The sequence below is a fragment of the Branchiostoma floridae genome, chromosome 9, assembly GCF_000003815.2.
Source record: "Branchiostoma floridae strain S238N-H82 chromosome 9, Bfl_VNyyK, whole genome shotgun sequence".
NCBI classification, from domain to species: Eukaryota; Metazoa; Chordata; class Leptocardii; order Amphioxiformes; family Branchiostomatidae; genus Branchiostoma; species Branchiostoma floridae.
Window position 1 is genome coordinate 18220375 of NC_049987.1, and position 14984 is coordinate 18235358.

Genomic DNA, 14984 nt, shown 5'->3' on the forward strand with positions numbered 1-14984 from the left:
ATGAAACTCTGAACTAATAGAATGGCTGCTTTGGCAAACACATATAGTCGACAAGCACAATGTAATCAGAAGCTAACATGACCAGAATCTGGGAACTAATAGCTTTCCTTTTTGAAGCAGTGTAAGTCAAGGGTTTACATGTAAAGTCTGAGTTACATAATCTTAAACTATGATATTTTGCAGATGTCTCAAAGGCCGTACCTCCTGTCCATCAGCCAGGTGACAGGTGTGTTTCCTGGCCCTCAGTGCAGTGTAGATGCTCTGGGCATGCTCCAACAGGACCCCCACACAGGAGCGGTTCAAGTTGTGGAAGTTATCAAACAGGCCCCAACTGCCATCCTGAAAAATATGGAAAATAATATTCATCTTTTACAGTTCTAATCTTGGATGTGTTATATAATTACCAAATGCTGTGGAACTTCAACTTATTGATCAACTCTGAGTCAACGATAAATGACAAGTAGAAATTTCTAACAGTACATGATTGTGTGATATTGTAGCTGTTTTTAATATCTTTCCATTTCTAAACTTTGTTTCTTCAAATATCAAAAATTCATAGTGCATTATTGACATAATACATCATGCCAAAGCGTGGGTAATAACAAAAAATAGACAATCATAATTTTCATTCAACTCAAGTGACACTGTATCCTTTCACATGGCCCACAAATATGGAACAAACTTTAAGAGAGATTTTTTCTATAAACCTGACTTACAGCTGCGAGTCCCTGGATGATCTTGCCCAGTGCTGCTGTGTCCATCTGTGGGAGACAGGCAAACACTGCCATGTACCTGCCAAGGAGGTACGCCAAACCCTGAAAAACCAAGTGTATACGGGTTTTAAGATATTACTAAGAATTATGATATCGCCATGGGCTTATAATACTACTAAATGTTATCAATTTGCATGAAAGTAAATAATGATATGTTCACCATTTCACATAAAAAAATTATCATAAAATAAATACATATTCCAAAGTCTTACACAAACACACACACACACACACAGTCACTTGGTTACAAAGTTACACAATGATTTACCTTGACTGTCTCAGTCTTGCCAACTCCAGTTCCACCAACCACAGCGCTGCCTTTCAACTGGGTCAGGGCCTAACACGAACATTAAAATTAAAAGTCAACACTATTGTACATTTGACCTGCACATCTTTATACATTGTAGCTATCGTTAATGTTCCATGGCTTCTAAGTATAGATCTGAATGTTTAGCAGGGGGTAGGAGGTAATGACGTTGGTGCTGAAAATTGCCATCAAACAGGGACCCAACCACTTCGGAAACAATGGTAAGGGCATGGTGGCTCTACTGTTTGACTGATTTTATAATACGATTATTCAGACAAAAGCTTAACGCTAGTTCACCTTTATCCGTTGGGTAACCTATATCCGTTGCTTTTAAAAACAGGGTATTTGGGGATATCACGTTGATGGACGTTGGAATAAAATTGCAATATTTTCTGTACATTGCAGTTTAAAACTAACGCTAGTTCACCTTTATCCGAGGGTGACCTTTATCCGTTGTTTATAAAAAAGGGTATTTAGGGATATAAAGTCGACGGACAGTGGTTTGAAATCTAAGTATTTTGAAAAAATTTCAAATTTAAAAGCCACATTCAGCAGACTTGATATTCCTAAATGTTCTGTTTTTAAAGACAACGGATAAAGGTCACCCCGCTAATAAAGGAGAACTAGCGTTACCACCCGTCGACTTTATGTGCCTAAATACCCTATTTTGTAAAACAACGGACATAGGTTACCCCGCATATAAAGGTGAACTAGCGTTAGATGAAATAATGAAAATTTTCAAGTGTGAGTTTTTTTTCAAACTTACCTGTGACATTGTAAGAAAACACCTCTCAGTCAGAGCAGTCATGGCCAGGGGCAGGCGTCCGCCCAGAAACTCACACCCGTACTCGTAACGGCCATCCAGGATACACAACTGGTGATTTCCTGAACCTTCTGTATATGTGGAGAACATAAATAACAGTTCACATTTACATGACATTGGTGTAGCATAACTGCAGGGTGTTTGGCTAAAGGCCCAGTGGTCCTGGTTGAGTTTCTCACTTCACAGTAAAAATTGAGTAGTACTAAATGTACTACCTACATGTTGTTGGCTTCAGTCAATGACATTCCTTGGAGGTCCCATGTTTGAGGAGGGCCACACATTGATCATGTTAAAGAACCCAACACACTTATCAAAAAGGGTAGAGGTCCTTCCCGGTGTGAGTGGATCAATTAAATCTGTCTAGATATACAGCTTTTGCTGTTCAGTAAAAGAAAGCTAACCGGACATAATGATACAATGAAACACAGTCAGAAAGAAAAGCACACAGTCCAAGCACTAAGTATAAATTTCAATATAAGTAAGGCAAGACCATGTTACTATTTTATGTGGATGCATAGTTAAAGAATCTAACACAATAAAATTAATTCAAGTGTTGGCCATAACAACAACAAAAATTAATAAAATTGATAATTGTAAATGCTACCTCCTGATTCGTGCATGTAGAAGCGGATGTTCCTCCTCCACTCAAAGTCAGTCACATCCCTCAGTTTCCTGTTTCCCAGACCATCCAGGGTGTCTCTCAGGTAGAGGGAGTACTGTCAGATAAAGACACCATCATAACTTATGTGTACATCTCATTCAACATTCTTTCCATGACTTACGATGTACAATCAAGAAAAGTGAATGGTACATTGTGTGTGCATGATTTGGGAGGGTAAGTTAACCAAACATGCACATTGGAGGAGGGAAATATGTAGCATTTGCCTTCAAACATTTAGCATTACCATACTGTAGTGCTAATGAACAGCTGTATTATTACAGTTATCATCCATGTATGTTGCAGTCTAAGTTTCTGTATGGGGAGAAAATGCTCAATCAAGCCCTACACAATTAATATAGCAGGGAGAATTATTATGTAGCATTTGTCTTCAAATAATGAGCATAATAATATAGTTACCATTGGACAGAAGTATTTTTGAAAAGCTGTTATACTTACAGTAATCATATTTTGCAGCCTGAGTGTCTTCAACGTTTAACGTTTCTCTTCAAATATTGACCATCTACTATACAGAACAATTTCAATGTATACTTACAGTGATCATATTTTGCAGCCTGAGTTTGTGGATAGGAAGGAATGGTTCATCCAGTCCTTTCCACGCTCCCCTGGTCAGACAGGTAGGCAGCCGATTGATGACCGTGCTGAACTTCTTGCTCGCGTTTGGGATGGCTTTACGCTCGTACTTCAGTTCTGAAACGGCCAGCTCGCACTCCTTTGTCCAGTAGTAGAGGAGACCCAGGCGAGCTACTTGGGAGGGGTACTGTAAAAAATAACATGTAATGTTAAACAAGTTAGAAGTGACTTTCAATACAGGCTCTTTGTCAAAGGTAGTCCCATAGCCTTTTTGAAGCTGTAACACCCTTAGACTACTCCTACTACTTATGCCACAAATCCATATATCAATTCCTTTACAGAATGCAGATAGCTTATGCAACCTGGAATAAGTAGGATGCATTCGAGCCCCTAGCAGTTTGTCCTAGCACTACAACTGTTACAGCTCGACTCGAGTGTGTTTTTGTTAAAAACTTTGAAGCCATGATAACCCAAGAAATGTTTAACAGGAATTTTGTCTTGTGATTTTTTATTAAAAAGCTTAATATGGAACATCAAAAATGTTCAAAACAGTGTCAAAAACTTTAAAATGCTAACTTGTTCAAGGACCACACAAAAAAGTTCAAAAAATCATGTTGACAACTAAAAAAAAGTTTCCAACCTTGAAAGCCCACTCCTCCATGGCCACTCCCATCCCGATGTCCCGTACGATCCGTGTGATGCTCTTGGCGATGGTTCTGTGGATGGACTGCTGGAGGCTCTGGAGCCACATCTCCACTCCATCTGTCAGACTCACCTGAAGATACCACAAAATTCTTATCAGTTACAATGTTCTTGGTAACTTAATAGGATGGCAAGTGATCTAAACAGCCACGCCACCTGCTGTGCATCACTAGAATTGCAGGCAAAACCTCTTTCTTTCCCAAATATGCCATGGCACACAACAGAGTATGTTGTTTAGTAACAGCACGATTTTCTTCAGTATTTCAGGGGAGTTTGAAAGTGTTATCAAGAATGGAGTTTTCTCAAATTTCCAATATAGGTGGAAGAAATGAGGAAAGAAAGCAAGTGATCTTGATACAGTTAAGGTCACTGAAGAGCTATTCTTCCACTGGTCATGACAGAGAAGGCAGATGATATTATATACAATATTAACAGAATTCATTATACTGGGAAATTCCCCTTGCCCTTTTTGATTTAAGGCTCTGGCCTGAAATCAAGTAAGTAAGCTTAACATTGGCATTCTCTTATCCATTCTCTTATCTACAAGAAATGATTTTCACATATTTTGTTCTATGTAGCATAGAAGATGTCTCTGTCCTTGGTGCTGATTTACGGCTTTAACAACACCAGGTAGAACATACAACATGGTATGCAGAGTCTCATTTTCCTACCTCTTCATCCAGTTCTAACAGTTCCCCCTCAGGAGACAAGGCTGTAGCAGCCTGCCACAGTTCACTGGACTCATCCACGTTACTCTCTGATAGGTGGATACTGCCTGAGCGTTCCTGCACACAAAAAACGTATAAAAAATGTGACCAAACTGAACTGCATTTTCTACCACACTATTCTATTGGCTAAAGGAGAGGTACAAAATGCAAGATCAGCTTCTCAACAACTTTTTATTTCCAAAGCAGCAACTTTTTGGCCACCTGTTTGAGGCATTTTTTTTTCATTTTTACTAAATTCCTAGAGACATCTGTTTGCCACAACAATGTACCTTTCAATGCCCAACAAACTGAAAATACAGTTCAATGCAGTAATATGGTCAAAGTTTACAAATTAACAAGTTCTTATTTGAGAATCATAACAGTTATGATTCTCAAATAAGGACTTGTTAATTTGTATGTAGCTGAATGTACCGTACTAGATATCAATTTCCATATAACGCTAGACTAAGTTCACCTTTATCCGCGGGGTGACTTTTATCCGTTGTTTAAAAAACTGGGAATTTAGGGATGTCAATGCGTTGGACGGTGGTTTTAAATAGGTTGTAACTTTGAAACCACTGTCCATCCGCTTGATATCCCTAAACATCCCCTGGTTTTAAAACAATGGATATAGGTTACCCCACGGATAAAGGTGAAGTAGCATTACATTGTAACAGTTACTAAATTATATTCTATACAAATGTTTATTATGGCAAATGTAATCAGAAGCTATCAAAGTCTTTGCAGTGTCTCTTTAAGCTTGAAAACAAAGACCTACCGATTTTTTAAAGGCTTCAGAAGACATAGGTCCAGGGAACCTCTCCACGGGGGGTAGGTTGATGGATGCCCGTGGGGTGGTGGCCCCTCCCCGTGGGACTGGGGCAGCCCCAGGGCGTCTGTAGTCCACAAAGGAGGGAATGGGAGTCTTCTCTCCGACAGAACTCAGGGTGTCTTCTGTCTTCTCCAGTTTTACATCACTCACGTCACTGAAGATGGACCTGGAATGGGAGTAACAGAACCAGTTTATTTTCAGCCAATGGCTGGTTGTCAAGCAAGGTCATGTGACCTTAATCACTGGTCATTTAAACCTGAAGGCAGCTATATACCTTTTTGGTGTTAGAATAAATCTTAGCTACACAAAAATTTATTATTTCATTGAATTTCCTAATCATGTGAAGATTTTTTGTACACAAGATTGAATTTCATTGGGATCTGGATGATCTTAAAAGAAAGCAATTTGAAAGTACTGTGTTGAATGTGTATTATATTATTATATTAGATTGACCCAAAATTTATATAAATTTGATTTCCATACTTATGTCTAGTAGAGTTCCAACACAAAGTAACAGACAAAATTAAAATTGAATCTCATAATTTGATGAATAAACAAAAATACTGCTTATAAGTTATTGATAATTCAGTAATCATACTCATCACAAATTATCATACGTGGGATATTTTCGTTTGCTTAGATAACTTAAGCTGGATATACACATGTAGGATGAGGGCTAAAAATATCCAATACTTTTAACTCTATTTTGTCCTTGAAACTTTAACCTTGTCCTTGAAACTCTTTCTACTAAGAATGCATCCCCACCAATTTGTTCTGTTAGAAGGAAAACTTGGTAGTGAGAGAGACTCGTAATGTGATCACACTTACTTGAGATGAGGCCTGACAGACTCCAGGTCGTACGGACGGCTCAGCATGGACAGCAGTACGGGGTCGGACAGGAAGAAGAACCGTGGGAACGCCTTCCTCTTGTTGTCCAGGTAAGACGTGAGAGACTTGAAACACACTTCGAGATCCTCCCGGAAGTGGCGGAGAACCACGCCTTTCGGGATCTCACCTCCGTAACAACACTGCAATTAGATGGGAGAAAATAAAAAGATTCAGTAAAATTTAGTCAGATTTTTTTCAAGATTAACAGTTGCTTTTACATTTATCTAAGTAATACTCTCTTTCTACTGTTTTCAGTTCAGTCACTGAGCAATTTTTCCCATATCTTTCAAGTAGGATCTTTAAGTTATTTTCTATAAACATCCTATATATCCAGCATTACCCTAAAACTTAGTAGTATGCCTACATTTGTATGGCATTCTCTACCTATAGTATGGTTACATGAATTAAAGGTAATTCACGGATCAAATTTCCAACAATTTACATCAGGGCACTCCAGCCATCACTGAATAAAAACAATGAGTATTATAAACTTCCTGGCACTTTTGACCAATTGCTGACATCACGTATCCTCAAGATCAAGTATTAATAATATCATTTACAACTCTCTTGAGCTTACGTTCTAAAGTGATTGGTCATCAGTAATGATCATATGAAGATGGCGACAGTGGTCACTGGAAATTTGATCCTTGTATACCTTTGTGTTGGAAGAAAGTTTAGCATTGTACTATTATATAATTTTGATCATAATGATTATTGCTACCAACAAAGATGAGCTGCCATGATAATTCCTGACCTGTAGCACATTCCTGGTGTCGTAGGTTTTCCTCATGAGTTTGATCCAGCTCTTGTCAATGCGGATGAACCTCTTGGCCTCCTGGGGAAGCTCCTTAGCTGTGGAACTGTTACTGAACACGGCTTCTAGATACTGCCACAGGTCCTGCACTTCTAACCATGTCTCTAAGACCTCACTTACACCCTGGGGAAGGAGGGAAGAAATTAGTGAGTGAACAGAAGAAAGAAAATAAGTTGTGGTACTGGCACTGTACTGTGGTGCTTACGAATACTGTAAAAGGTAATCAGAAGAATGAAAAAGGATAAGTCACAGTAGATTACTGTACTTTGACTTTATTTCAATTGCACAGGCACAATACAATGTGGACAAATTAAACACAGCTTAACCCTATCTAGACCGGGCTTTTTTGGTATACCTGGGACCGGGGGGGGCTCTTTTGACCCCCCCCCCCCCTTCGTAATTTCAAAACGGCTTGGGTTACGATCACCAAATTTGGAGGGGATGATGTAGTTACTGTAGTAAATTTTTATATTTTCTGTAATTTTGGTATCGTAATGACGTAATATGACGTAATTATGACGTCATAATGTCATATTTTGGGCTAAAATCGTCTAAAGATGAAATTTCAGGTATACTTACAAAATGTACAGGTATTAAACAAAACGATGACTATAAACGTTAGATTATTTGTGTCTAAGTCTACCAAGTCTTTTGTTGCCATTGACGACGACGCCTATATGACGTCAGAAAATGACGTCATTTGTCCGCCATCTTGGATCGACAAGCTTGAATTTTCTAAAATACGATTCTTTCCACATAGATCCCCCAAACCCAATAAAACTGGACTAAAAAGGTGCAAGTAGTTGTGTTTTGTAAGAAAATAAAAGATTTTGACGGTATTTGAGTAAAAATAACATGTATTTATCATTGAAAATGTCATTGTCCGCCATCTTGGATTTTGACCCATGACATCATCAAATTAGCATAAATTATGAATTTTTAATTAGAAATGTAAGTTAAGATTACACAGGATGTTAATAGTATAGATAAATAAGTTTGGTCTAGCAATAAAACCTTGAAATCCCATATTCCAACCGGAATTTGGAAAATTGGGTTAAATAGCCCGGCCAGAACCAACCTAAATTTTTTTTCGCGGAATTGTTCCCAAAAATCCTGTGGGAAAAGTCCCCGGGTTTGGTGGTCTTGGCATACGTCTTTGGGCGGTTTTCGGCCGTCATTTTGGGGGCGGGCCTTTTTGGCCCCCCCCCCCCCCCCCCCCCCCCCAGTCTAGATAGGGTTAAGGTGTAAAAGTACTCAGTCTGGCCGTGATACCCAGCACAAAAAAATGTGTTATCCACACACTAATCAAACAGAATGTGACCAGCTATCAAACTGAATGTGACCTTGATAACTGCAAGTTTGCAGAAGCAACAGATGATTCTGTTTTACCCTTGAGCTGTATATGGGCACTACCATCTTGTAAAATAGCTGCTACCATCTTTTACCATTAACAAATTTGTGCCAAGAGTTTGACCTACCTTGAGTTTCTCAGCCCATGAGGCTGCCTCCTCCCTGAGAGGCCCGATGTGTTTGGATGTCAGCATGGTGGCCAGCAGGGCCTGGGCATCCTCCAGCTGTTCCAACAGCCGCTCCGACTCATCCTTCGCAAGGTAGATGGCACCACGCTTCTTGTAGGATTCAAACGTCAGCACCTAATATAATATAACATGTACATAAACTGCATTAGCACGGAACTTATCCGTTTTGCGGTTAAACGTGAATATAACAACATTGTCTCTATTGTCTTTAGCTATATTGTTTTGTATAGCCTTCATTAATTTTAGGAATTCAACTTAATGTGCATTCATATATTAACATATTATAACAGCATTTTAACTAGGTATTTGCCTGGTTCTTTCTTTTGATTTGAGGAATAAAGTTATTGACACAATGTGCATAGATGTCAAGTCTTTTGTTCTTTTTGAGGTAAACTTGAGTTTGCTCGGGTTGGCATGATATAGATAAAATACAACACAAGGGATTCTGTATCACCGGAGGTTCCAGCCCTCGGGCGATAGCCCCCATGTTTTATCATATTCAGACCTGTTCAGTCCACTCTTCCTCGATAGTCCTCATCTTGATCTCCAGTTCAAGCTCAATGCTGGCAGCCTTACAGATCTCATGGATCTCATCATGGTGTCTACAGAAAAACAAAGTTGAACAAAACAGAAAAATTAGTCAGAACATTATCCAGATGAAGATACCTGAAAAACAATAACCAAAAGCAAAAATGTCTACACCGCCTTTTGCATTTTTTGTGGCCTCCTTCAGTCAATATTGACCATATATGCCTGGTAAAAACATCCTAATTGATATCAGCCATATAGCTTTGACTACATGTATGACTACAAACACCACACCTGGTGACATAAAACTGGAAAACTTGTGATAGAAATACAATAGTCATTTCAAATCAAGCCTAATGCTAAAACATAGGATTTTTTATTTATTGGTTTGGCTGCAACGAACACACAGCCAGGGGCTGCCCAACTAGCCTATGGCTATTACAAAGGGCTATCCCTGCTGACAAACACATAAACAATACATATTAAAAAAGAACATTTATATGTACATGGTGTAGGACAACTTACATATCATCTAAAAATGGAGTATAACGTTATATTAACATCATATCATCGACAACAATATTTGCAGTGAGAGGTCAGGGTCTGTATATACACGTGTATGACTAATTTACCATGCGTAAGGGTTGCCTAGACATTCCCACAGTTTTCTTTTGAAGGAAGCAGTGGAGGTGGCTGTGCGAGTAGCAGTTGGGAGAGTGTTCCAGAGTGCTGTTGCTCTGTAGATGAATGTTCTCTGGCCTCTGGTGGACTTAGTGAGTTCAGATGTCAGGTGGTCGCTGTTCCTGAGGGAGTAACGTGACTCAGTAGCAGATGCACGGGTTCTGGGTATCAGGGTTTGAAGGTGTGGAGGGCAGTGACCGTTGAGGAGCTTGTACAGGGTGACAGCGGTGTGGAATTGGATCACATAGGATCCACACTCTTGCTGCTTCTTCTTGCACCTTCTACATGTTACATGGTACATACTGAAAGAAAAATATATTGTACTTACTGTATGAGTCCAATATCCAAAAGATGGTGCAGTTTGAAAGCCTGGGCCTCCAGTGGGAAGGAGCTGCCAGTTACAGACATAACCTGCAGCCAGTGGCGGTTACGGATTTCCTAATGGTGACAAGGCAGGAAAAATTTAGACATGCAACTCACTAATAGAAAAATTTCTTTTTTTCTTTAAATTTTTTTAGATTTTTTCAAACTTTATTCAATATTTCAGCATAATACACAATAGCACATACATCATTGGAGCACAATAAAAAAAAAACATTAACATGAGGTATAACAGGACTGGGTGAGAGAGAGAGGGATAGTAAGAGTTGATCATTGGTCTGTGATTGACTTAACAGGTGTATCTAAGGGATATCTATCATTGGCATATTGGCAATTTTAGCTTTAAAGTATTTCAACTAATAGAAAAATTCACTAATTCAAGTTTTTAGGCTTAGTACCTACATGTGTACGTCTTGAATCATTTTGATTCTTTTTATGTCAGTCAATCACTGTGAACTTTATAAAAAAGAAATGTGATAATGATGATCATACGATGTAGTACAAAATGTGAGTGAGCATTTGCACAAAAGTTTGTTGTTTTCTGTTTCAAGACTTCTGTTTCAAACTTTGAGAACGTAGGGTGATGTTCACCTGTCCTGAAGTGCCATTAATTAAGAAATTCAATTTATGCCCTCTCATTTAAGGCAATATACTTTAAAAACTTCTAACCTTTAAAAAAAAATGTGACAAAACAAGAAGTTGTGCAGTGCATCCTTCAAATTTTTGTGGAGGCAAGAAATTATTATTTTTTAGTATTTAGCTATTATTTCTTTAAAATTATTAAGATGATACTGTTATTTGAAGTTACAACTTCAACAAGGTTTATCAGAAGACAGACAAGGAACAAAGTAACACTCTTTTGGGGGGGGTGAGGGGTGATAAAGAAGTCTTAGGTTCAAGATCATTGTTTCACACAATGAAAAAAGGGTTGAAGAGTCATGTTAATAACAAACATTACATAGTCACTCCACATCACCATTATTAGAGATTAGGGATTACAAGTGAAACCACCACCAAACCATTACTTACTGGCACCAGAGTATCTTTGTATTGCCCCTAGAAAAGGGTAACCATGCAGTACATGGAAAATCATTAGAAAAAGGATCACCATCATGCATGACACAAATTAGGACTTCTATACTTAACAACATGCAATGATTATCATACAAGCGACTCTTGTAGAAACCTTGAGAGACAACAAAAATGAAAATACGTCAAACTTTAAAGTATGTAGTATGCTAAAATCTGCAAATGTAAGGAAAAAAAAAATCAAAATTCTAATAACTGAATCCTTCACAATAGAAATCAAACTTTGCAAGAAATCAGTATAGATTTTTATCACATGATAAACATAATTAAACCACATTGCATTATATCTGCCATACCAAATAAAATGCATGTCCAAGAGATCTCCGACCCAACATCCCCTTAGATTGAACAACCCCTGAATACTGTGCACAACTGGGGATGTTGCACTAACAATCTCTCATGCACACTGTCTTTCATAGTCACTGTGGCAAATTTATGTGAACAGGCAGACTAATGTAAAAGGAGGTCCATTGTCTTAAGAGACTGACAAATGCCTACTATCTTACTTTATGTCAGGTATGACTCTAAAATGGTTCCAGAAACAAACTGACGAACAGAACTGACAAACTGACTATAATAAAAGAGTACAAAATAATCTTATCATTGTTATACTGACCTTGGTAGCCAGCCTGTGTAAGAGTGGGAACACATCCAGGTAGATTTTGATGGAGTTCTTCATCTCCTGGTAAGCTTCCCAGTCCTTCAGCTTGTCTGGTAAGGCTAGGCACTCCTCCCAGTATTCTTCCACCTGTAGAAATCCACACATTCAATCATACAATACCTTAGTCATACTTTTCCCCTCCGCCCCTGGGGCGTCGCCAAAATAGTAGTCATGCACAAATTCACTACAATACCGTAGCCCTGCCCACCAACAAAACACAGATAGGTATGTAAAATAAAGACATAAAAAATGTCAATAATTATTTGACGACTCTCTCATAGGTCAATACACTCATAACAATGCCATCATTGGATGAACTACAAAATTGTGATATACACTGTATGCAGTCAGGTAGGTCTATTGTATCACAGGAGTCTTGCTTATTGCATTTATCATAATCTACAGAATACACTCTTCTTTAAAAAGTGCTTTTTGTCACCTCCTTGTTGGCCTGTTCCAGGTCTACCTCTGCCCAAAGTCTCTCCCTGAAGATGTTGTCAAAAGCAATAAACTTCTGGAACAGTCCATACAACAGACCCAGCAGGTCCAGCTCCTGTAAACAGACATTCAAGAGAAATTTTTCAGTTAGAATTGTTTCAGTTGTCATTAAGTATCTGGATATAATAAATGAAAAAAAATTTAGTTACTGCAGGGCTCTAGCCAGCTCAATTTTTTTTTCCGTCAGCCATTTCCCATTGTCGCAAAAACCGTGAAAATTTATTTATCAAAGTTCGTAGAATGCTTGATAAGGACTCAGGAGTTCCAGGAGTTAGAAAGACTGAACTGAGACCTTGAAAAACGTTTTTTTAATGAGATTATCGTATGCGTAAGGACACCTACACACATTGTCAACAATCATAATAATAGCAAAACAAACAGTGTGTGGCTTTTACGGCCGTGGACGGCGTCCCCAAGCTGCCTGTAGCTTCCACCAAGGATTTTTGTCCGTCAAGGTTGACAGATTGGTTTTAGAATTTGACGTCAATTGACGGAAAAACGGACACTGGCTAGAGCCCTGAGTTACTGTGAAGAATGAACTTGTTCCGTGTCAACAATGTCTATAAACCATAAGGTACAAATTTGTTTGTTTATTTCTTTATTTATCCAGGGGTACATGTCGCCTGGCCAGTGTTTTTCAAAGATCCGTAGGGGAAAACCCCGAACATACATAGCAATAATTGATAACAATGTAAAATCAAATAAATGGTAACACAGCAAGAATCAACAATAATATTATGCAATTTAACTAAGACAAAAATAAGGCAAATCAATTGTACAACATTAAAAATGATGACATTAAGCACATCAAACATTAGCAGACATATGTCAGCTGTCAACATGCATTGCAGTTCAAAAGTTATATCTTTTTGGGAGATGTATAAAATTTGTATGCTGACTACAGTACTATGGACATGTTGAACAAGTCATTACCTCCATCGGTACCATAACCTACATAATGTGCATTGTAATCGCAGTTACCAGGCAACATGGTACAGAGCAAGGAAATCTCAATAGGAGAGTGCAACGAGGATATCAAAGTGTGCTGCCTAACCAGTGTATACACGCTTGCACAGAGTCGCTTGGAAGCGCGGTGTGAAGACTGCTGTTCACCCGTTTCAGGGACCCAAAAGCGTATATAATCGAACACTCGATACTGACTGAAACTCAGATTTGGATCTACATACTTAGGCAGAACTGGCAATTCTAGATAAAAACAGTGATATCTTACTGACCTCTCCTGTCTTGTCCAACTCTGGGAAAGGTTTGGGCACGATACCAAACAGGCGGGACACGGAGTCCAGTGTCCGGCGTTTGGCGTCGTACAGCGCAAACCTCTCCTGGAAGTCCCGCAGTCTCATCACGGCCTCCTCGGGGCGAACCCCGGGCACCGCCGGACCCTGCGCGTCAAAACTGTTCCTGAACTGGATAACCTCGACCACGAAGTTCTGGGGTAAAGAATAGAATTTCATAAGTTTTATTTTTTGGTACATGTATGTCATTCTGGGAAAGATCAATTCTATGCTGAGCTGATATATTGCAATCAACCAGTTTAGAGACTTGTTACAGAATTTTAAGTTAGAATCCAACACTCTTTCTTAGACAGAGAAAACAACAGCATTTTTTTTACAGTTTGTTCATAGTGCACACATACATGATACTATTAGTATTAAATCAGACTTTTCATACTAAGTGGGCAAAAAGATCCTAATAACTCAAAGCATCAGTAGTGTTAGAAATGCACATGTTATATTATAGTATTTTTCTATTTTAACAAATTGATGAAAATTCAAAAGGGGTAACATGACAATCTAACCAGAGTAACTATAGAATGATTAATCTCTGCATTCTGAATTGTTAATATTTCTTATCAAAGTTTATAAGAAAAAAATACCTTGACTTGTTTGTCCAGTTCCTGCTCAAATGCTCCTCTCTGTTCTTTCAGCAGCTTCTGGCGAACCTGAAAAGGCAAGTTTACTTTCCTCAAGGAAACCAGACAATAATTGATGAACAGACTTATGATAGATAAACTTTTAAAGAGAGAACTGTACAGAAGTCTTTTCAGTTACAAGTTGAAGAATAGACCAAATTCATAGCTCCTCCCACATTTGTCAACTTAGAAGATGGAAATGCAGCACAAAAACATAAACAAGCAAATATTTGATGAACATACAACCACTTTCTCATTGGTTGAACCACTTATTGCCTTTTTTAATTGGCTAAAATGCAAATTTTTATGAACAGGAAAGGTCCAGTCTAACACTCTTCTATTTTGAAGCTGGTTCTGTCCCTGGTGCTGAAACAGGAGCACAACAGCTGAAAATCCTTTTTTCTTTTGTTTTCATATACTATCACACATATTGGTGACTCTTCTTTAAAAAAAAACTACTAAAAATCTGATTTGTAGAGTTGATTTGAGTTTTTTGCAAAATAAACAAACACTGACCACATTATATTTGCTCATTGATGATATGACTGGTAAAAGTTTATTGTTAAGAGTTTGATGTAAG

At 38.4% G+C, this 14984-nt stretch overlaps 1 protein-coding gene across 1 annotated transcript in view; it reads right to left on the reverse strand.

The window, feature by feature from the left end:
* The window catches only part of LOC118422247 (dynein heavy chain 8, axonemal-like), a 90540-nt gene that overhangs the window by 52012 nt on the left and 23544 nt on the right, over nt 1-14984 (reverse strand). The window contains exons 28-45 of the mRNA XM_035829765.1: nt 14369-14434; nt 13710-13922; nt 12416-12529; nt 11932-12063; nt 10174-10283; nt 9142-9238; nt 8577-8750; nt 7039-7221; nt 6225-6424; nt 5343-5562; nt 4529-4642; nt 3796-3930; nt 3118-3342; nt 2508-2619; nt 1847-1974; nt 1042-1110; nt 717-815; nt 202-339 (exon numbers count right to left, since the gene is read on the reverse strand). Coding sequence (XP_035685658.1) covers nt 202-339; nt 717-815; nt 1042-1110; nt 1847-1974; nt 2508-2619; nt 3118-3342; nt 3796-3930; nt 4529-4642; nt 5343-5562; nt 6225-6424; nt 7039-7221; nt 8577-8750; nt 9142-9238; nt 10174-10283; nt 11932-12063; nt 12416-12529; nt 13710-13922; nt 14369-14434 — 2529 coding nt within the window. The remainder of the gene's footprint in view (nt 1-201; nt 340-716; nt 816-1041; nt 1111-1846; nt 1975-2507; nt 2620-3117; nt 3343-3795; nt 3931-4528; nt 4643-5342; nt 5563-6224; nt 6425-7038; nt 7222-8576; nt 8751-9141; nt 9239-10173; nt 10284-11931; nt 12064-12415; nt 12530-13709; nt 13923-14368; nt 14435-14984) is intronic.